General features: G+C 49.1%; 1 protein-coding gene across 1 annotated transcript in view; it reads right to left on the reverse strand.

Moving 5' to 3' along the window:
• The window catches only part of SLC9A8 (solute carrier family 9 member A8), a 409071-nt gene that overhangs the window by 11718 nt on the left and 373154 nt on the right, over positions 1-24199 (reverse strand). The window contains exon 14 of the mRNA XM_078651847.1: positions 11665-11885. Within this exon, the coding sequence (XP_078507973.1) occupies positions 11665-11885 (221 nt within the window). The remainder of the gene's footprint in view (positions 1-11664; positions 11886-24199) is intronic.

Here is a 24199-nt window from a genome sequence, read left to right on the forward strand (position 1 = left end):
GTTACCGAAGGTAAGTAACTTGTTCATCTGAAAGAAACACATTAGTTATAGATTTCTTACCTTAGAATAGATACGCCAGCAATACCAATCCCGGAAGTGGGTCTGTAAACCAAGATCACATCAAGTCCTGGAGAACAGAACGGCCAAAGAAGCCATCTCTACGGACTTGACTGTCAAGACAGTAGTGCTTCGTAAAAGTGTGCACTGAAGCCCATGTAGCCGCCTGACAGATGATATGCAGAGGAACGCCTCGTCCCAGAGCAGTGGTTGTTGCTTTTGCCCTGGTGGAATGGGTACGCAGCCCCACTGGAGGCTCCTTCTTTGCCAAAGAATAGGAGACTTTGATACACAAAACGAGCCACTGGGAGATAGTTCATTTGTGTACGACCTGACCTTTCTTGCGCCCACGTACCCAACAAAGAGCTGGTCATCCACCCGCTACTGTTTGGTGCGATCCAAATAAAAGGAAAGCGCATGTTTTGGGTCCAGACGGTGGAGCCTCTCTTCCTCCTTTGAAGGATGCGGAGGCGGAAAGAAGGTGGGCTAGGTGATAGTCTGCCCAATGTGGAATGCAGTGACTACCTAGGTTAGAAAGGAAGGACGAGTCATGAGGACAACTTTGTCCGGATGCACAGAGAGAAAAGTAGGCTTAGAAGAAAGCGCCTGGAGCTTACTCACCCGTCTGGCAGAGGGGATGGCCACCAGGAAAGCAGTTTTGAGAGTTAAGAGTCTCAGAGGGCAGTTGTGAAGCGACTCAAAAGGAGCATACATTAAATAAGTTAAAACTAGGTTCAAGTCCCACTGAGGCATAACGAAAGGAATAAGGAGGAAAGAGATGAGTTATGCCTTTCAAGAAATTATTTACCACCGGGGACTTGAAAAGGGAAGACTGATCTGGGAGCCGAGAAAGGCAGAGAAGGCAGAGAGATAGCCCTTGACAGTGCCCAGAGGAGAGCCCTGTTGGGCCAAAGAAAGAAGGAACAAAAGAACCTCTGAAACAGGGGCAGAGAGAGGATCCACAGCCTTTGCTGTGTACCATGCCACAAATTTGTTCCACCGGCAGGCGTATACCGTCTTAGTGGAGGGACGTCTGGCTGCCAGAATTACATCGCATACGTCGGGAGGCAGGTTGAATGACGTCAACTGCCGCCGCTAAATCTCCACGCAAATAGGTGGAGGCTGGACAGGTTTGGGTGGAGGACTGTTCCCTGTTGCTGCGACAGAAGATCCTCCCGAAGAGGCAGACGGGTTGGAGGATCGATGGCCTTGTTGAGCAGCTCAGGATACCAAACACTCTGTGCCCAATCCGGAGCTACAAGAATGACTTGGGCCCGGTCGTGCCTTATCTTCTTCAGCACTCTGGGCAGAAGTGGTATAGGCGGAAAGGCGTACAAGAGACCGCAAATACACTTGCGACGAAAAGCGTCGCCTAGCAAGAGCCGCCTTGGAAATTACAACGCACAGAATTGCTGATGTGCGTTCTCTTCGGTGGCGAATAGATCTAACCAAGGCTCTCCCCACTGTTGAAAGAGACCTTGCACCACCTCCGAGTGAAGACGCCATTCGTGATCCATCATGCACCTGCAACTGAGTTTGTTGGCCCTGGCATTCAGTGAACCTGCCTGGTGTTGAACCATCAGGGATATGCCCTGATGTTCCAGCCATTTCCAGAGGCGTAGAGCCCCCTGGTATAGGGTCCACGACCCCACCCCGCCCTGTTTGTTGCAGTACCACATGGCAGTGGTGTTGTCTGTGAACACCTGCACTACTCTTCCCCGGACAGAGGGATGGAATGCTTTGAGTGCAAGATGAATCGCCGAAGCGCCGAAGCGCCAGAAGGTTGATATGGAGCTCGGACTCCGCCGGAGACCAGAGGCCTCTGATCTCTGCCTCTCCCATGTGGCCGCCCCATCCCAGAAGGGACGCGTCCATCACCACTGTGTGGTCTGGCTGGGGAAGGGAGAGGGATCTGCTGTTGACCCAATCCTGGTTCGTGAGCCACCACTGCAATTGTCGTGCAGTGCCCTCCGAGATCTAAACACAATCTGACAGATTCCCCTGATGCTGCGCCCACAGGAACTTCAGGTCCCATTGCAGAGCCCGCATATGCCACCTGGCATGATCGACTAGCAGGATGCAGGAGGCCATGAGGCCCAGCAGCCTCAGGGCCATTCTGACAGAAACCCGGGATGGAGGCTGAAAGATCGGAATCATAGCCTAAATATCCCAGACTCGCTGTTCGGGAGGATAGATCCAAAACCGAGTCATGTCCAGAACCGCTCCAATGAAGAGGAGCTTTTGAGAGGGAATCAGGTGTGACTTTCGCACATTGATGGAGAACCCCAGCGAATGCAGGTGGTCAGCCGTAGCCTGGATGTGGGAGACGACTGCTGGGTGAAGACTGAATCTCTTGATCTGCGCAGATGAGCTGCGACCACCGCCATCACTTTTGTGAACACCCGAGGGGCGCTGGTAAGGCCAAAGGGGAGCACGGTACACTGAAAATGCTCGTGGCCTACCGTGAACCGCAGATAACGTCGGTGGGCTGGCAGAACGGGGATGTGAAAATAAGCATCCTGCAAGTCCAACGCTACCATCCAGTCTTCTTGCTCGAGGGCAGACAAGACCTGAGCAAGCATCAAAATCTTGAACTTCTCCTTCCGGAGGAAGCGGTTGACGTTCCTGAGATCCAAGATTGGACGCAGGCCCTTGTCCATCTTCGGGACCAGAAAGGAACGCGCTCGATAGCTCCCTTGGCCAAAAGAGCCATAATTTCCTGCTGGAGAAGGGCCAAATGGTCCTACGACATGTAGTGGTATTGTGGTGGCATGGCTGGAGGGGTAGCCTCAAAGGTAGGGAGTAGCCCCTTCGGATTATATGCAAAACCCACCTGTCCGACGTGATGGTGCGCCAGTGGAGGAGGTGATGGCGAATCCTGCCGCCTACTGGCATTTGATGGGCCTGAAATGTCGAACTAGGAAGGTTAGGAGGCTGCTGCAGAGGGGCGGTTGGTGGACTGGCCCGTCCGCTGGCCCCCGGAACCACGACTGTTGTTCCCATGTCCCCGGCCACGCAAAGGTTGGGTAACTTGCTGCGGCTTGTGGCTCTGGGTGGGACGTAGCGGGGCACCCCTTCCGTAGCCACGAAAGGGCCGAAAAGCAGACTGCGCACGGCGGGTGGAGAGGCTCAAGGACTTGGCTGTAGCCCGTGAGTCCTAGAAATGCATTGTCTGCTTTGTCTCGAAAAAGGCGACAGCCATCAAGGGGCCTGTCCATCAAGGTGTTCTGGCCAATCCCCGAAAAGCCAGTCAATCTCATCCAGGCGTAGCAACGAACTGCTACTGATGTTGAAATGGTCCTGCCAGAGAGTGGGCGGTGTCCAGCCCGCAACGGCTGGTAAACTTCACTGCATCCCTCCCGACAGGCAACAGCATGGGAGGGTACAGTCCGGGCATCCTCCAGACACTGAGACAGAACCTGCGCAACCGTATCCCACACAGAGTGGGAATAACGGCCCATGAGACATGCAGTGTTTACCGACCGCAGTCCTAAGCTGGCGGAAGAGAAAATCTTCTTCCCAAGATGGTCCGGCTTCTTGGATTCCCTTTCCGGTGGAGCGGTAGAGAATGTGCTCTCGGAAGGGGAGGCTTGGACCACCAAGCTCTCCGGGGTGGGGCGTTGGGAGAGGAAATTATGCAAATTCACGACTGTTTGATATACCTGCCTCTGTACTAAACTAGCTTCACTGGACTCAGAAACAGGAAGTTAATATTAGTTGTACACGTAAGCCAAGAGCCCGGGCCACTGATGATATTACCCACCTTGACTGTCTTCCAATGAAATATAACGTGGCCAGAATGACATGCAAAGCAAGATGTTGTATAACGTAAAAATCACCTTTAAAGAATATGTGCCTTCCTGATGAATCACGTGGGGATGGGCTCCATTATCCAATCCTCAACTCTGCAAAAGCAAGTCTGGTGGAATCGCAATGGGTGCTCCTTTGTGGAGACTGTGGAGGGCACAATGAGTGGATCTGCGATTTGAAAGTGATATTACTTGGAGGAAATACCTGAAAATGATGCTGTTCTTCGAGTAGTGCTAAGAAGCCATCCTACAGGCTGAGCTAGAGATGCTGGTCTTGTCTAGTTGTAACATGTGCATTTCATCTGCGCCCCCAACACTTATGTAGCATTTTGTGTCATGTCCGCAACACACACATAACACGATATAACAAGTAATATAACATTACATAATTTTGACTTTTCCTACAGTGTACATGTTCTTATTTCTCAGGTGAACACTGGTTCAGAAATGTGCACAAACCGTCTGCTTGTCAGCCACTAGATGTTAGGGATTATTTGCCACCAATGAGCACCCTAGATGTGAAATGATCCCCAAGGCGGTTCCAAACCTGTTAAACCACTCCGTCAAGGCACGTAACAACAATACATTAGGGTGTTTTACCTGGTTAAATCAAAGGTGCTACGTGTTTACTATTCAGAAGGGTAGTTATATCAAATGAAAGTCTGAGAAATATAGTCTATACTCTTTATCCAATATTAGAACATTGGACTGTTGAGCGCTCCATGGAAGACAATGGCGTAGCTCCGGGCTTAAAATGGCCGGTATAAGACTGGAGCATCAACTTTCCAATGTTTGTTCAACCCCCTTGGGCTCTTTGAGTTCTTTGTTTTACAAATTAGAACATTCTGCCCTCTAGGGGCGGAATGTTTAAATAGCCTTAGAGACCTCCGTAGCGGGCTCTACGGGTCATTAAAGGCCCACTCCCTTGTTAAAGGCCCAAGCTGAGCTGGAGCAGGCCTTTAATGGCCAGTCTAAGGCTATATTCGAACATTAGAATGTTGAGCGCCCCATTGAAGACCATGGTGCTGGTCCGGCCTTATAATGGCCGGTATAAGCCTGGAACTCCAACATTACAATATTTGTCTTCATTTTTCTTCCCTTTTTATTTTAGAACATTCTACCCCTAGTGGGTATAATGTTCCAATAGCCTTATAGCCTTTCTGCCTCGGGCTATAGTGGTTGTTAAAGGCCTTCCCCCTGTTATGGGCCCTCGTCTGCGGCTCGGGTCCCTAACTCGGTTTAGGGCACTTAACAACCAGCCCTCGGCAGCGGGATATAATTTCATGCTTCTAGCAAAATGTATGTTGCAGCCATTCAACAATATTTGAAAATATGAAAGAACACTTTAGGTGGCTGTATCTAAATACGTCACATTTTGCATGTTTGCCTAGCACGACCCCAGGAAGCTTTACCCAGAATGAATGCAGTTATTATCCATAGCTTCATCCATTCATAAATTGACTCAGAACCCAAAACAAAAATGTGTACGCCAAACACGACATTATGGCTCCCTCGGGGTCTGGTCAAGTACGTTTTTGTAGTGCAGAGAGTTACAAATAATTCTTTAGACAGAAGTATCATGTCATATGCGGCGCTCTGAATTGCCTTTGGGTTCTTCTGTCATTTCCGTTCCATCAGCAGAGTCTAGCTTGCTGCTGAGAGATTACGTTTGTGATCGTGAATTAATATTTTCTACCACCGGCTACTCCAAGAGAATAAAAATAACCATCCCTATCAAAACCTGAGTTAAAAGCATACTGACCTCACAGTGAGCTAGTCCAAATAGTGAGCATGCAACTACGTTGATCACTGTCCCATTCAGCATTGCTCTGCACGTAGGATAACTTAAACAACCAACCTGGTTCGCTGTTTACGTGGTCACATCTGGTGATCATTTGATAATATTAAGCGACAGGTATGGCTGCAGGGTAAAAAGTAGGACCAGTTTGACCGGACCTTTGCTAGATTTGCATGCGCTCACTGACAACATAAATAAGGACCAGCTAGATGTATTTGTGTGCATTTATTGTATGTGATACATGCATATGCATTTATTTTTTGTTGATTTACTGATAATCTGGGTTGCAATAGCCAGCCATGATGGACCCTCGCAGGACCTCCCAGAGTTATGACGAAATACATCAGGGCAATCAAATTTGGAACAATGACTCAAGTCAACACAAAGTGGCCCCACAGTGTATGGAGAGAGCAACTTCAAGGCTAAATACTCTTTAGCAGTGTAAGCTCAATATTTCTGCCATTCCCAGGCCACCCAGTGGGTGCAGCCAGGCATTCAAGGTGAAGTCACTGCTCTTGCCCATCCCTCCACTTGGCCGGCCTGCCTTCGATTAATTTGCAGCTTCACCTCCTGGAATAGGCGAGGTCTCGCCGTGTGTAGAATGCTGCTGGCCGGCTCATACTGCGTGTGTAGTGCAGACCGAGGACAGTAGATCTGGGCTGTGTGTTCTGTTCAGCAGCAGCAGCGAAGCATAGCATTTCTTGGGCTCATATAGGCAAGGAAGGTACTAAGGACGATTTTGCCAGCTGAGCTACCAGAGTCCTGAGCCTCCATCACAGACCGCAGTGAGGCGAGGAGTTAGAAGCATGGTCAGAAAGAGACTTCCAGACCCCATGCAGAGCAGGCTTGGTGCCAGTGCCAGGGATGCAATTAGACTCCAACAGAGGTAGAGCAAAACATTCTATTGGATCTGTCAGCAGAATTTGATACCATGCCCAACCCTATTCTTCTACATCGTTTAGAGAACATTGTAGTCGGAGACTGGCGCTGGCTGGGATTCGATACTTCTTAGAAAATAGGAGAGGCAGTTTGGATGGCTCCCTACTCTTCCACCTCCAAAGTTCTTAATTTTAGGGTACCCCAGGGCTCTGCTTTGAGGCTTGCTTTGTTTAATATCTGCATGTCCCTTTGGATTCTTGATGGAGTCTTTTGGAGTGAAGATAATCTCTTAAGTAGATGACACGCAGTTGCTCCTGTCCTTTGAGAATGGGGTCTTCGCTGCAAAGGAAGCCTTCAAGGGATTTTTGGGGGCTGTGTTTAAGTGGATGGGGCTGTTCTTAAGTGGATGTGGGCCAGCAATCTTCAATGGAATTCAGATAAGACAGATCTTGCTTCTTGGATTCCCCTATCCTCAGCCTAGGGAAGATTGTTGGCCGACTCTCATGACTCACCTTCCCCGGGCTACAGTAGGCAGAAATTTGTGAGTCAAGATAGTCCAGCAACTGTCCTTTGAGCTGCAGGCGGACTCTTTGGAGGGCTCAATTTTGTGCTGGTTCTCTACTTCCAGGAATTCAGTTTGTTTTCTTCTGCCATTTCAGCCTCAGAAAATGGAAATCTAATTACATCTAGAGTAGACTCTGCAACGTTCTTTATTTGGGCCTACAAGGTCGCCTGCTCAATCGGCTACAGGTAGTCCAGAATGCATCTGCACAGGTGCTGTTCAGGATCCCTCGTCGTACTCTGATCCCTCCCTACTTGACTGCTCTTCATTGGGTACAGTTCAAGGAAAGGATTATGTTTAATAACACTGGTATTGGCACACCAACCCTTTCATGGCTGTGGTCCAAGGTATTTAAACAATAGACTTATGCACTACTGACCCTTGCGGGCTCTTCGCTCTGCTGATGTGATACTGTTACACAACCCGAAGATCAAATGTGTGACAAATAAGGGGGGCTCTTCCAACATCCAACCCCACTCTGTGCAAGGCCATCCCCCGGTGTCAAAAGGTATTTGCAAAAGGGGGGGGGGGGGCACGGGCCTCCCCGAGCCATAAGGAACCCAGGGGACTCCAACCTTTAAGGGGAGCCGGCATTGCTCAGCTACTGCTGCATACCAGTGGGAGCTTTTTTAAATCTCCCGCCCAGTGGGAACAGACTTGCCTTCCTGCGCTTTTGTTTTTATTTTACTGTGGACTCGCGAATCATCTGCGAATTTGATGCAAAAAACCCACGCGATACCCACCATCAGCCCTAGGACTGCCTTTTGATGTGGTAGATGGTAACTCCCTGAATACCTCCCATTATAATAAGCAAGTACCAAACGGTTGTATTCGTTGATATCATTAGCTATATCAATGTCATCAGTGATAGTATAAATGATGTCATTGAACAATTCATGATTGATGTGATATGTGAAGTCATAAGCAGTGCATGGCGGGGGCGCTAGTTTTAGTCCGTTCGCTGAACTACAACAAGCGAATTTCAGTGCTGGTTCATGGCCAAAAATGTAACGTTGTGACTGACAATGTCACCTAACTATAAATTCCCTTTAACATTTATTTTATGGTGTGAAAAAATAAATATGTATGGCACACACGCATATTCTTGGAAGATCCTAGCTATATTAAACACACGGCAGAACAGTGCACTATTTCATCATGAATAAAATATCATCAGGAAAGAATCTGTTAGCGATGTCATCACACTGGAAACTTAGAGTGATTACATACGTAGACTGGTGCAAACTTATAGGTAGAGAGTAAAAAAAGACTATGTTCCAACTGCTCAAGGTCCTTCATTCGGTTCCTTACTGTAGCTAAGGTCCCATGGGCCTGTAACAGCTGGAGTGCATTAATAAAGTTAAAATACAAATTCCAGGACATTATGTTGATACAATTGCTAAACTAGTAAGCATGCATAAACAAAATACATTTTGATAGGATAGAAGCGGAGTAAGATGCTTGTGCTTACAGCTTGAAGTTCAGGCAGTTCTGTCAAAGGCATCAAGTGTATGCAAGGTCATATATAACTTACACTACAGCAGTTATTGCTGAGCTCCACAAATATTATCAGAAACGCTATTTTAGCAAGAAAGAGCCAACATAAAATCCTAGACCTTTCAACATATGATGGTTCATTTGTGACATTTCAAACATTAAACCTTTGTCAGAAGATGATGAGCTTGTTGGATCAGACCATTTTTACAGGTCGGCCCCCGGATTTTGCCTTCTGTTGCTGAACCCTTTTTTGTTGGCATTAGCACTTTTTCCCTGTTAACCAGCGTAAGTAAGCAAAACTTTATACAATATTTGAAGAAAATCACAGAAGTATACATAATGAAATACACAGAAAATATGCTCTGAATCACTTCCACTACAAATTACAAATAGCAGGCATAAAAGGAGCAAGTAGTAGACTGTGAAAATCTAAAAACAAATTCACAGCATAAAATCAAGCTAAAAATGGGGTTAACCGGCGGTTAAATGCTTGCGGTCTCTCCCCTAAACACTGTACAACTGGCCTACATCTGGTATATTTACTTGCAAGTCTCTAGTGAATGGTGCTACCTGTCTTCAGGGCCTGTAAATTAAATGCTACTAGTTGGCAGGAGAACTCATTGTGCCATCCACTAAAGTAGCCTTTTAAAACAAGCCTCAAGCCTGCCACTGCAGCCTGTAGTGCAGTTTTAAACTGGAATTTTGACCTGCCAAAATAAATCTTTTGCCAAGCCTAAACCTTCCTTGTTAATACCTATAAGTAACCCTTAACTTAGACCCTAAAGGCTCATAGGGCAGGGAGCCCTGTATTTAGAAAGTAGGACACGTGTACTTAAGTTTCACATGTCCTAGCAGTGAAAACTCACAAAATCTTTTTCACTGTAGTAAGGCCTATCTCTCCCATTGACTAATACTGGGTTACCTTATTACATTTAATAAGTGCTAACTTTGGATTTGGAGCAGGTAGACAAATGATGTTTACACTCTAATTATAATTTAAAATTCTCTTTATTATTAACATCGGATTTTATGTTACAATTTTGAAAACACCACTTTTAGAACACTGGTATTTTTTTGTCGCAACCATCTGTGACATCTGCCAGTGTCCTGGGTCACAAGACTGCGAGTGGCTATTCTGTTGGGGTTTCCTTCCAGACTGTCACAAAAACGGGGGTGAGGCGAGGACTGGATGGGCCATCCTGATGGGTTGACTGAGGAAGGGCTGTACCCAGATCCACTTACACTTCAAAGGACTTTGTCTTCTGCACACACAAAGGAACATGACACCAGATCTGCCCTGCGCTTTGTCACCCCAGACAGTTTGAAGCCTTGACAGGGGAAGAACCTTTCAAAACCAAATGTGTGGGTACATCAGGGAGTCTCCTCCCCACATACACAAAGGCTGGCACCCGATATAAATATTGGACCTCCAGTGTCACTCTTCAGAACTCTCCTGGGCTTGTGGAAGTTACAGAGAAGGACTGCCATGATGCCTGGGACAGTCTTAAATCTGGAAAGGGAGACTGGGCCTGCTTACCTTCGTCCCAGGCTAACCAGAGTGACTCCCAGGGTCAGTTGGCTAACCTGTAAAAATAGTAAATTGATACTTGTATAGCGCACTACTCACCCGCAAGGGTCTCAAGGCGCTTGTACGAATACCGCTGTGGAACCCATCCTGGCTTTCCCTGTGAGGTGTCCACTCCTGGGCACCCCCAAGGTGGAGGCCAGGCATCTTTAGCGTTGTGGGGGCTGTTGTGGAGATTAAGCAAGCTATTGACCAGAGTTGCAGAGTGGGACTCCATGATTGAAATAGGCACCGAGGCGAGAATTATCAGGTCCGTGGAATTTTTGAGCCCAAGACCCGCCGAGGCGGGGAATTGAACCCTGGTCCCGGGCTAGACCTCTGCATCAGGGTCTGCCGCTCTAACCATTGAGCCACACTTCTCCAACCTGTGTGAGCTAAAAGGAAATAACAAGCTTCAGAGGTCTTCCTGCAACTACCCAGCTGATCGGCTGCAGCTGGATCTGCCTGAGCTCTGCTGGAGTGAGTCCCTGATTCCCAAGAAGTACCACCCCAGATCATGGACCCTTCAAAGTGTACTTCTGTGCAGGAAAAGGTGAAAATCCTGAAGTATGGGCTTCTCACAACGCCCGACTGGCTCTTCGCAAACCTGCGACGACTACCTGTGACACTCTCCCTGCTCCATTCGCCCTCATCCAATGCGCATAAAAGTGTTTGCACCGGATTTTGAAGGTAACCTTTCAGCGGCGCTAACCTGGACCCTGGATTCAACCCACGCTCCATCACAGTCGGCCTAAACTTGTGACATTCCCAGGGCTTGTGCAACTAGATGACCAAGAGTAGGGCTTTTTGGTTTTAGGCGCTATTTTTACCTAAACCTTTAAAATTGAATATCTCCTGTTATACTGATTGGATTTTAGTCGTTCTGGTATTATTTTATTTATTTAAATGTATTCTTGTCTTCTAAATTGTTTGGGATTTATGTTGTGTTTACACTTTCCGTTTAATTGTGCTGCATTCATATTTTACACATTGCCTCTGAGTTAAGCTTGACTGATGTTGTGCCAGGCTACCAGAGGGGTGAGCACAGGTTAATTTAGTGACTTTTGTGGTTCATCCTGACCAGGATTGTGGTTGTTGTCAGAGTGAGGCCCACTCCGCCCTCTCCCCCGCCCCTCAACCCATAACCCAATTTCTCAAAGAGCCTCATATTGAGTGGCATGGAAAATGAGCCAGATTTTACCCAACCCAAGATGTTACTGATAAGTCTGGATGTAAGGACATCTGTGTGTGAGACCCAAGAGATATGCATTGTTCCAGCAGTTCTATAAATTCAGGAAGGGAAAGTAAATTCTATGATGAAAGAATATGGTTTATTAAATAATGCAGAAATATTGAGTTGCTGCTATACACTCCACAGGATCACTATATTTTCTTCATCCACCAGACAGCTCTGCCTTTGGAAAGATACAATTATACAATTTTTACTATAGAAATGTTCACCATGTATAGATAAGAAAATGAAGCCATAAATACAAACCATTTTTTCAGTTTTGCTGAGGTTAATATCCTTCTTGCTTCGCCGACGAGCTTTGGAATCTTCAATATCAATCAATCGTATCAGTGGCATTGTTCCTCCTCCCAAAAGCAATATTGTGAAGAGCACAATGATTATTGTGGTTGTCCCAATGAGCTGTCGTTTTTCTATTGGCTCCAAACCCAAATGGAGGCTCAAGGCATATGGAATGGCTCCACGCAAACCTAATGAGAACCAAGATTATTGATGTCAGGGAGAGCAATGCACCAACAATACTGAAGCATGACAAAGAGAATACTGACAGTATAATCACTTCCAAATGCACTTCATTTGAGGGGAATAATTTGACATATTAATGAAGATGATTAGCTGCTTGCACTTAGTGACAAACCTACCTTTTTTCACTACCGTCAAGTTCCAAGTGAGATGAGCCCCAAGAGCCAAGCGAGATTAGACACAAATATGTGTGCCTTTGCCGACATGAGCATGATGTTAGCTAGATAAGCATGTATATCCATGACCTTACATTTATTTGGGACTATACCTAAAGCACATTGAATAGACAACTGCCAAGTGTCCCCACAGGCGCCAAGTCATTAGTGACAACCAAAAGGAGTACTAAAAGTTTAGCCACCAAAACTTTACATTTTAGAGTCTTTCATTGTGCTTTTTCTTAAGATGTATGGGCCATTAGTGTGAAAATACAAAGAGTTGTTTGGTAAAAGTTGGGAGCAGGTATGACATATGACATTTAGTGGCTATGAATGCCAATATATTTCTGAAAAACACTGCTCTACAGAAAACAAAAAAACACTTAATATTCCAGAAAGGTAACAAATTGATCAGTTTAGTAAAATATGGGTTAGATAAGCACAGGACGTTGGTAACGAAATCTGATGCAAAGTTCTGTAATGTGATTTTCATCATGACCAGGAACCAAAGGATGTTTTCTGTACTCGTGAGAAATCCAATAAGTAATCTAAACATGACCCTCATCTATTTATAGTTACAAATACAGAGGAACAAAGAACATCATACCAAAAGTGGGGGGGCGGAGCTAGCCTGCGACGAAGATGGCCGGCTAAGCCTAAGCCATCGGCTCCTCCGTCTTGGCATTATCCTGGTAATTTATCCTGTGTGTAGCAGTGATTTTTCCGAACCCCATAGACACGTTTGAGCTCCGTGTCTGGTGGGGAACGATCGTGGGGATTTTTGAGCCCCGCGGACGTCGAGGATCGTCCCTGGTCGACCCGGCGGGCTGGAAGCCGCGCGGAGGAGTGCTGAGGCCTGGGCCTCACCGGGGCCGAGGCGCAATTGGACACGCACCTAACGCCCGCGCGGAGAGTGAGAGGGCAGCAGAGGCGAGAGTCGCTGGGAAGGTGGTGACGGAGCGGTGCTACGTTCATCGGAGCGGCGGGAGAGCATCGCGGAGAGCCACGCGGCCAGTGGAAAGCTCCCCGGAATCGGCGCAGAGTGAAGTAGGTGGTGAGCGGCGTGACCTCCCGGCTGCATCTGGTCCTGCGGGCCAAACACAGACACATTTCCCGGGGATCCTCCCGAGCGGAACATACCGCCTACCCCTGCCGCCTTTGCCTGCCGTGTCAGCCCCTGAAGGAACCAGCCGGCGTGGGGAGACCGAGGGCGGAAACGGGAACATCGGAGGCCGGCAGGGCCGCAGCGGGACCGCTCAGTCATCCGCGCGGCCAGGGAGGAGCGCCCGGCGCCAGTGGAGGGGTGCTGCAGGGGAGAGAGACGCTACCTCCCGGCTTCTGTCGGGCCTGCGGGCCGCACACTTGGACAGTACCCGGCGATCCCCTGGCAGCGTACGCCACTATAGCCTGCCATAACACACACTGGGGGATCCTGTCAGTGCAAGAGGTGAGATAGAGGGGCGCCATCACAGAAGACAGAGGCCGATATACTACTGCAGGTCCCAGAAGCCGTTATTCATGAGGCCGGTCGTCGTGCAGAGGCAGGGCTGAGAGTGAGGCCTGCACAGGGGCTGACTCCTCGGGGCATATTGAGAGCCGCGCGGTGTGTGGTGCCCCCACACATTGGATGTTCCACTGCTCACGGACCTGCCACAGCAACAGGGTCTGCGTGGGCTGTGCTGGGGCCAATCCCATCGCTTAGACAGTAAATTTACTTGGAGTGGGAATCGACGAGCGGGACGGAGGAGTACCTGGGGGACTGCAAGTGCCGAGCCTGCCGCCATTTCTCTCTGGGCACCAGTCCGCTCGCACTTGAAGGCGGAACGCTAATAAGGCAAAATGGGGCGCCCTGACCGATCGCAACCCAAACTCAGTTTTGAGCAGCACAAGAAACCTAAAGCTCTGGATCCCCCCTCTGGCGACATGACTAGAGGAGCAGAGGGCTCGTGGATGGTGGCACAACGGATACAGATATTCGTAGTATTCTCCTGACGATGGAAAAGAACTTGCAAGGTGGCCTCACCTCACTAGGTGTAAAGATGGATGCTCTTACTTATAGAATGGACCGGATGGCAGAGCGGCTGGACAAACATGCGGAGCGCTTAGATATGACAGAACGCAGAATAGTAGAAGTGGAGGAATCGCAGACAACGCTCGACTCGGAACACAAGCAGCTGGGCAAGGTGGTCCAGCTCCAACAGGACAAGACCGAGGATCTTGAAGCGCGGTCGCGCAGATACAACATACGCATCACAAGTCTGCCGGAGAATACACAAACGGGCAATATGGAACTTTTTATTGAGTCGTTGTTGAAAAAACTACTGGGAGACACTGTTGTTTCCGCCTATGTTTGTAATAGAACGTGCCCACCGCACTCTGGGCCCGAGACCCAAACCTGGGGCGCCGCCGCGACCCATCGTGGCCAAACTCTTAAACTATAGGGATCGAGACACTGCTTTGCGATTGGCAAGGGAAAAGCAGCCGTTGCAATACGAGGGCAGCACGCTGTCTTTGTTCCCTGATTGCGCGGCCCGGGTGCAGGAGGCTAGGCGCCAATTTGTCCCCATGAAACGGCAGCAGCGAGAACTTGGTATAGATTACATGTGCTCTATCCAGCGAAGTTAAGGGTCAACAGACAGGGACGTTTAACTATATTCACGGACCCGAAGGCATTGCTGAGAGCTATGAAGACCTGGCGTAAAGATAAACAGAGACCGACGAGGGACGGAGCTGCTGAGGCGGAGACTGGGAAATCTCTGGAAGAACAGGATTGAGTGGGCCGACTTTCAACTGGTGAGGTGCCTGATCTTTGAGAACTGTTTCACTTAAGAACTATTATGGGACTCCCACTGGCGCTGCTGAGACTCTTTACATGTTTGATAGCCTTTATGGGCTTTGTCAGAACTCACGAATCAGCGTAGAAAGCGTAATTCGCAGTATGCTACCTTAATACATGAGTAGACGGGGGGCTAGGCACAGAGGCGACAGCAATGTTGGATATCATTATAAATTTGCTATGTGCATGCTACCTTTGCCCCGAAGTGTGAACCGCATCTCTCTACACTACTCTTCTTACTGGGGAACTTTTGTGTTGTTCTGCTTTACTCTTTGTCTTCTATTCTGGGAGATAGGAGTGGGGATGGAGGGGAGGGGGGGTTACAGTAGTTCAGTTTTGAGGGAAGGGGGGTGGTATGGGATGGGACAGTAAGGGGCGCGGCCTAGTTGGGGATGGGCAAGCGTGGGTAGGGGGACTGTACGACATTTTCTATTGCATGCTTTTGCTAAGGGTGGGGCTTTGGTTATTGTTTTACTTGATGTTGTATCATTCAGATGAGTACGCAATGCAGTGCTTGGAGTGGAACATGACAGAGGACTGGTACGTTATCAGGTGTGCGAACTATTTATTGATTCCCAACGATACCTCTGCTAGTACTGTAAAGAGGTCCCTTTACTATGTCTGCACACCCCAGAAACAATGATACATACCCCACGCACTGTGCACCCCCCCCCTCTGATGGAGCAGACACACGATGGTGACAATATTACTTTTCTGACTTGGAATGTCAGGGGTTTAAACGACCACAGAAAAGTTAGACGTGTACTTCAATACCTAATGCGTCATGCGATTGACATAGCGATACTCCAAGAGACCCACCTCAGACCGGACAGCCCGACGCTGCGTTATAGAGGTTTTCATGGTCACATACACGCGGCTGGTTTCACGTCCAGCGCCAGAGGAGTGCTAAACTGGGTGAACCCACGATCCTCTATACAATTCACGCAGACAGACACTGATTCGGAAGAGAGATATACCATTACTAAATGTACGGGGAAGGGGATGACATTTCATGTAATCAATGTGTATGGCCCCAACTATGACTGCCCTACGTTTTATGTGGCGCTTGCCAATAAGATCAGGGATCTGAGGGGGGGCATGTCCTGTGGGGGGGCGATTTTAACTTGACTCTTCTACCAACACTGGGTCTCTCTCATGGACCCTGTAGGCGTCCTTCAATGTCGTCATGTGCTCTTAGCACAGAGATGACCAGACTGGACTTGCTAGACGTCTGGAGGTCCAAACACCCGACTCAGGGGGGGTACACACATTACTCCTCACAATATGACATACACACGCGCATTGACTATTGGCTCCTCTCCACACATCTCCTCTCCAATGTACGGGCGTGCGCAATTCTACCGCGCACATATTCTGATCATTCCCCAGTGCTGATTACTCTGCGGGCACCCGCGCGTCACCCCCCCTTTCTCATGGCGCTTTCCCCCTTATGCGCTTTTAGATGACGCGTTCCGCGAAGAGCTAGCTACGGACATAGAGGACTTTTTTAATCGGAATGAGGGCACGGCAGATTCCTTTTTTACTGTGTGGGAATCCTTTAAAGCATATTTGCGCGGAGTTATTATATCTAAACATGCAGGGGTTCTTAGATCTATCAGGGATAGTCTAATGTTACTGGAGAATAGACTGAAAGGTATTGAAGCTCGTCTTACTCGGAATCGGGACGAGGATCTGACACAAGAATTAGCACAGACGCTTTGGGAATACCACGAGGAGGCGGACACCGAGGTGAAATATCTTGCCAAGTATGCCGTCGCTCGCTTGTACGGTGAGGGTGAGCGTCCTGGCACAGTGTTGGCTGGAATGGCTAAGCAACGCCGGCAGCGCATGTCTGCTCCCACTATGTACTCGCCTCTTACGGGTGCGGAATTAACCGATGATCAGGTTGCGGATATGTTTCGAGGATAATATGCCAAACTTTACGCATCTAGGGGTCCGGTGTCTGAGGAACAAATACTAGACTATATCACGCATATACAACTTCCATGGTTAACGAACACACACCGGGATTTCCTGGCACGTCCGTTCGAGAGGGAAGAAGTAGTATGGGCACTAACATCCATGAAGGTAGGTAGCGCCCCGGGTAGCGACGGATTCCCGGCCTCTTTTTACAAAGCTTTCTCAGAGTTATTGATTCCGAAGTTATTGAAACTTGTTGAACAAATGGCGGAGAGTGGGGAAATGCCCCCCACTATGAGGGAAGCAATTATTGTGACTTTACTGATGCCCGGTAAGCCACCAGAGACTGTGCATCTTACCGCCCACTGTCACTGTTGAATGTTGACGCAAAAATCTTTGCGAAAATTATCGCCAATCGTATCAGTCCCCTTATACCTACACTTGATGTACAATCTGCATACGGTCTTCGCCGCCTTTCAACACACTAGACAGGAGGTCCCAGCAGTGGCGGTCTTCCTGGATACGGAAAAGGCGTTCGCTTCCGTGGAGTGGCCATTCCTCCGTGAGCTCTTGCAGCGTATGGGGGTTGGTGATCTTTTTATATGGCTTATAAATACTCTCTATTCATCACCCACTGCAAGGGTCCGCATTGGAGCGTTGACAACTGAGCCCCTATCCATAGGGCGCGGCACCAGACAGGGTTGCCCCCTCTCTCCATTGCTGTATGCTTTAGTTGCAGAGCCCCTAGCTTGCGCATTGCGAGAGTATCATGGGCATCACGGCATCAATTTCCCCGGATATAATTTGATTGTGTCCAGATATGCGGACGATACATTACTTTACGTGCGCGACCCCGAAGCTAATCTCTCGAGAGTACTGAGAGAAGGAGTACTGTTCAGCTCTCTCTCTGGTATACACGTTAACTGGGGTAAAACAGTGATGCTTCCTCTCACGCCAGCTACATCCAGGGTTGAATCGGAGTATCCTATTCAATGGACCACGGACTCGGTTCGTTACCTGGGCATACGGATGCAGAAGTGGTTCTTAGGGAGAACTATGGAGTGGCAGATTCTAAACTGGAGGAGGATGTAGAAAAATGGATCAGCCTTCCCCTCTCCCTTATGGGTCGTATCTCCTTATTAAAAATAGTGGTACTGCCCCGTAATATTCCGATGGTACTATCGAATACCTTTTTTAAACACCTACATTCCATAATACTGCGACTGGTTTGGGCTGGCAAGCAGCCCAGAGTGGCCTGGGACATCCTAACCCGTCCTTACGAGGATGGGGGACTGCAAGCTCCAGATCTGGAGTTATACTATCGTTCCGCCCAAGGGGCCAATGCTTACAGCTGGATACACGGACCAATCGATGCTCCGCACGTCCGTATCGAACGGATAGTAGCAGACCCCACACCATTGCCTGCTTTATTGGCCCAACCTCGAGATCGACGTACGGGACTATTGGACTCGCTGAACGCTGTCACACATGCCTGGCACCATCTAAAGGATGCGCAGGCTTGCTCGCTGTTATATTGCCCAAGTGCCAAGCTGGATTGGTGCTCATGGCTGGGCCCATGTAGGGATCGAGGAGTGTTGTTGGCCCTTATGAAACTAAATATATGTACAATGAGGGATCTGTTTTTCAATGGCGCAGCCCGACAATGGGACGATATAGACGTAGGGGAAGGACTTATTGTTCCCCCCTTGTCGCGTTTCCAGTTCCACAGGGTGAGGCTAGCTCTCAGAGAGTTACTGGGCGAGGATATGTTGGAACCCCCTACAGTGTCGGTTTATGAATATATTGTCACGGCTAAATCTCCGTTGCGACTTATATCACGGCTTTACCACGATACATTGGCAGAGAAGAAGTCGCATTACGCTAAGCCCAGGCTGGCGTGGCAAATAGATTTAGAGACTGATCTCCCCGAGGATAAATGGAGGTACTGTTGCGCAGGCGTTAGGAGAATTTCCCTTAATGGACGTCATAGGTTATTACATTTTGAATTCCTCAATAGGGTATACTACACCCCTGAGCGTTTAAAGAGGTATGGCTTGCGTGATTCCTCCCGGTGTGAAAGGTGCCGGGCGCAAATTGCGAATTTTTTGCACCTGGCATGGCTATGCCCTAGGATTGCGGAATTCTGGGGAGCGGTATTCACAGAGATAAATAGGGTGACTGATTTGGCATTGTCCCCCTCCCAATTGCTCGTGCTACTGGGGTACTCTAAGGACATTGTACCAGATAAGAAAACAAGTTACTTACCTGTAACTTTGGTTCCCCAGTATTGGTAACTTTCATAGATTCCCATGCTTTGTATCATTCCCCGTCGTCGGAATGGGAGCCTCGGTAGTATAAAAACTATAGAAACAAAAGAGAAACCTAGGCCTAGGCCTCATCTCATTTTGTATTCTATCCACCTCTTTTTGTGAAAAAGAGACCAAACTTTTGCCAGGACCAATCAGAGCAGCCTCACCCTCTAGAACCTTCCTGAGAGAGCTCAGAGCCTCAGATTTTCATAGCCGTTGTGCAAACTGCCACTAACTCTGTAAAAGGATGAGCTTTCCCAGGGGAGGTGGGCGGGCGCATGGGAATCTATGAAAGTTACCAATACTGGGGAACCAAAGTTACAGGTAAGTAACTTCTTTTCTTGCCCCAGTATTGGAACTTTCATAGATTCCCATGCTTTGTATCAGAATAGCTAGCAGTAAAGAACCCAGAACACATTTTGTAACTACATGGCATCACATAACCATAGAAAGAATACATGAAGTATAGTAAACCAAACAAAATGTGCTCACCAGGATGGAGGGATCGTAGGGAAAGCTCACCTCTCAATGAAACAGATTCCGCAGGACTGCCTGCCCCACAGCCGCATCATCTCGTCCTGCAGACTCCAGGCAGTAGTGTTTCGTGAAGGTATGAGTACTGCTCCACGTTGTTGCCCTGCAGATGTCCTTAATGGCAACTCCTGAAAAGAGAGCCACCGATGAAGCCATGGACCTCGTGGAATGAGCACGGACTCTGCCGTCCAGTGGCTTGCCCGCTTCCTGATGACAGAACTGAATCGCACTGGAGATCCAGCGTGAAATGCCACTCTTTGTCAAAGGCAACCCTTTACGAGGTGCGCTGTAGGACACAAACATCTGAGTCGACTTCCGAAAGGGACGTGTGCGCTCCAAGTAAAACTTTAAGCACCGTTGAACGTCCAAAGAATGGAGCGTACGCTCCGCTGGTGTAGAAGGATGTGGAAAGAAGGTTTTCAGAATCACTGGTTCGTTCAAGTGGAACTCAGATGGCACTTTCGGGATGAATTTGGGATTTGTCCGAAGAACCAGGCCTTGCTTTGTAAATTGAAGGAATGGATGTACTATGGATAGCGCCTGAAGTTCACCCACTCGCCTTGCTGACGTGAGGGCTAGAAGGAGGGCTAGCTTCCAAGATAGGAACTTCAAGTCCGCTTTGTGTACAGGCTCAAACGGAGCCTTCATGAGTTGCGCCAAGACGAGATTGAGCTGCCACACCGGAGGAGGAGGGCGGACTGGCGGATACATCCTGAATAAACCTTTTAAGAATTGTTTAACAACCCTAGAGGACCATAAGGAAGGACCTGAGGAACTGCGCCGGTACCTTGATATGGCCGCCAGATGCACCTTGACCGATGAATGTGCCAAGCCAGACTTAGTCAGATACAGCAAATACGGCAACAACTGATGAGGTTGGGAAGTGTAAGGATGGAGACCTTCCCGTTGACACCACAAGCAGAATCTCTTCCACTTCGCCGTGTAAGTCTCATTGGTACTTGGTGCTCGGGCTTGAGCCAAGACCTCTCTGCATTCTCGAGACAATGCTAGATGACTGAATTCTCTGTGTTCAGGAGCCACGCTGTCAAGTGGAGGGATCTCGGATCCTGGTGGAAAACTTGCCCCTGACTCCTGGACAAGAGGGACGGAAAGGGCTGCAATTGAATCGGAGGCGCTTGGGAGAGCCGCAGTAGTTCCGTGTACCAGAATTGCCTGGGCCACGCCGGAGCAATTAGAATCATCCTGCAGGGTTCCGCCTTCATTTTCTTGAGAACTCGAGGAATGAGGGGAATGGGAGGAAAAGCGTAAAAGAACGCGCTGTACCATGCCATCGAAAGAGCGTTCCCTAGGGACCCCTGATGGTGAACCTTGCTTGTGTAGAACCGGCATTTGGCGTTCTCCGGCGAAGCAAAGAGGTCGATGGCCGGCGTCCCCCAAACTGAGAATACTTCGTCGAGAATGGATTGATTCAACTCCCACTCGTGAGTCACTTCCGTCTGGCGACTTAAGGCGTCCGCCTTGACATTGAGAGTTCCCGCCAAGTGCTCGGCTCTCAGAGTGATGTTGTTGTGAATCGCGAAATCCCAAATCCGTTGAGCTTCTGCGGACAGAGTCTGTGATTTGGTGCCTCCTTGTTTGTTTACATAGTGCATGGCCGTCGTATTGTCCGTCCGGACCAGCACTGAACGGTTGCCTACTCTGGGTAGAAAAGCTTGTAAGGCCAACCGAATGGCTGTCAGCTCCAGGAAATTGATGTGGCATTGGCGCTGTTTTGGACTCCAATGGCCACTGACTTGAAGCTCTCGGAGCACTGCACCCCAGCCTTCCAACGAGGCGTCCGTGGTCATGATCATGGGTGAAGGAGAAATCCTGAACGTTAGGCCTTGAGCGAGATTGCTTTTCCGAAGCCACCATTCGCTCGCTGTTCTCATTGCTGATGTGACGAGAACCCTGTCGTTGAACGACCCCTCTGCTTGGCGCCATTGCTTGTCCAGCTCCTCCTGTAGAGCCTGCAATGCGGTATTAATGGTATGCAGGATGACATCGATCCGAGAAGGGATTTGTATTGGCGGACCGACAGGACCTTGCTGTTGCAGAGTAGTTGGGCAGAAACCATCAATTTTTGTTGTCGCTCTTCTGAGGGACGAGCCGTACAATGCGTGGTGTCCAGCACGGACCCCAGGAACCTGGCAGTCTGGGAAGGCAGGAGGACTGACTTGTGTTCGTTCAACTGAAGGCCCAGGCAGCGGAACAAATGGAGGCAAGTCGACACGGCTTGCGAAGCTTCCTGGAACGATGGTGCTTTGACGAGCCAGTCGTCCAAGTAAGGGAAAACTTCGAGAGATTGTCGTCGAAGAAAAGCAGCCACCGGTGCCAGTACCTTGGTGAACACTCTCGGTGCCGACCGAAGGCCGAATGGAAGCACTTTGAACTGGAAATGGCTCTTTCCCACTGTAAAGCGAAGGTATTGTCTGTGAGCTGGGTGTATTGGAATATGGAAATATGCGTCTTCTAAATCCAGCGACGCCAAGTAGTCGCCCGGATTTAAGAGAGGAAGAATTTCCTGGAGAGTGACCATCCTGAAGGAGAGCTTTACGAGATAGGTGTTGAGCTCCCGAAGATCGAGGATGGGACGCCAAGTGTCTTTCGTCTTCCGCACTAGGAAGAATCTTGAATAGAACCCCCGGCCCCTCTGAGAGAGCGGGACCGGTTCTATCGCTCCTTTGAGGAACAACTGGTGGGCTTCTAGATGTAGTAATCCTAGATGTCCTGAGCGGATGGCGCCCGGAGCTCGTGTTGGAGGAAAGTTGTGAAACTCCAACGTATGGCCACTCTTCACGATGTTGAGGACCCATTGGTCCGATGTTATTGACATCCAACTGTCCAGACAAAGGGATATCCTGCCCCCCACTGATGTGATCGGGAGGGGAGGAACAGTAGGTAGAGCCGGGAGGCCGCTATTGTCGTTTGGTGTTGTCACGACCCTGACGCTGCTGACGGCCTCGCGGAGGGTTGCGAGAGAAAGATGCTGATTGCCCTTGTCGTTGATTCGAGTATTGGGGTTTATATGACTGGGAAGACTGCGAGGAATAACGTTGTTGGTTTCCTCTGTAAGACGCAAATCCTCTACCTTGTGCGCCCCTAAAGGGGACCTTGCGATAGGTGAGAGAGCCCAAGGACTTGGCTGTGTCTGTGTCCTTCTTTATATTCTGTAGGGTATCATCCACATGTTTCCCGAACAGCATCTCCCCATCAAATGGGAGGTCTAGGACTCTGTTCTGGACCTCCTGACGAAACCAGGTGGCCTTCAGCCAACCCTGACGCCGCAGCACAGCAGAGCCGGCCAAGGCCCGGAAGGCCGTGGAAGCAATATCCATTGCACAATCGATCACTTCTGCAGAAGATTTCTCTCCTTCTGCCAGTACCTTCTTGGCGTCCTCCTTAGCGTGTTCAGGTAATAGGTCCACGAAGGGTTCCATGTCACACCACATCTGGCGGTCGTAACGGCCTAAGATGGCAAGGGCATTTGCCGCTCGAACCAGCAAGCTGGCCATAGAGGAAAACCGTTTTCCAACATTATCCAGACGTCTGCCCTCCTTGTCAGGAGGAGTGGTCAACGGTGTGGACGGATTCTTTGATTTACTTTGTGCCGCCTGAGAAATCACCGAGTCAGGCTTCGGTTGACCAATAAGGCAAGCTGGACTGCCTTCCGGAGCTTTATATTTCTTCTCCAGTCTGGGAAGCACTGGAATCACCGTGGCCGGACTCTGCATGATCTTCATGCCTTCCTCCCATACATGCTCAATAATGGGAATAGATTTTACAGACCGTTGGTATTGTTCCTTAAAGTCATACAGGAAACATTCCGATTCCTCTCTTGAAACAAGTAGGCCAAATCTCTTAGCAGCCCGCTCCATCAGATGATGAAAACCTCCAATATCCACCGGAGGGGAGATGGAAGAGTCGCGACCAGCAGCATTTGGGTCTTGCGGGTCATTGTCCCCCTGATCCGGGTCAGGGTCCTGTAAAGGATCTATCAAGGGATCCACTGGAACAACCTCCTCATCCGAAGAGGTATCCTGATGGACATCGGGAACTGGTGCGGGATCTGGTGTGGGAACCAGGGTCAGCGGTGTCACCTGCGGTGGAGGGGAGGGTACCACCGGAACAGTAGTAGCTGGCGGTGGTGGGGAGGGTACCACCGGAACACTAGTAGCCGGCTGCACATGCGGCTGTACTGGAAGTGGAAAAGCCGTAGTTTGTCCAGAAGGTTCTGATGGAAACCTCTTACGGTAATCCTGAAGCATGTCCTGAAGATCCGAAATGAGAGAGGAGGGCATGGCTACCATGCCTTGACCCAAACTCGGTGGAAGTCGCTCTCCCACAACATAAGGCTGTAATTGTTGGCCCCCTGCCTGGTCGAAATACTCCTCTGTGTCCGTCTCCTGTAACTTAACGTTCAGGTCAGAAGGACTATAGGCAGGTCCATAAGTGCCATCATCCTGAAACTCATCCTCATCAGACTCATCATCCAAAAGCATTGTTGG

The sequence above is a fragment of the Lissotriton helveticus genome, chromosome 7 (assembly GCF_964261635.1).
Source record: "Lissotriton helveticus chromosome 7, aLisHel1.1, whole genome shotgun sequence".
In the NCBI taxonomy this organism is placed as follows: domain Eukaryota; kingdom Metazoa; phylum Chordata; class Amphibia; order Caudata; family Salamandridae; genus Lissotriton; species Lissotriton helveticus.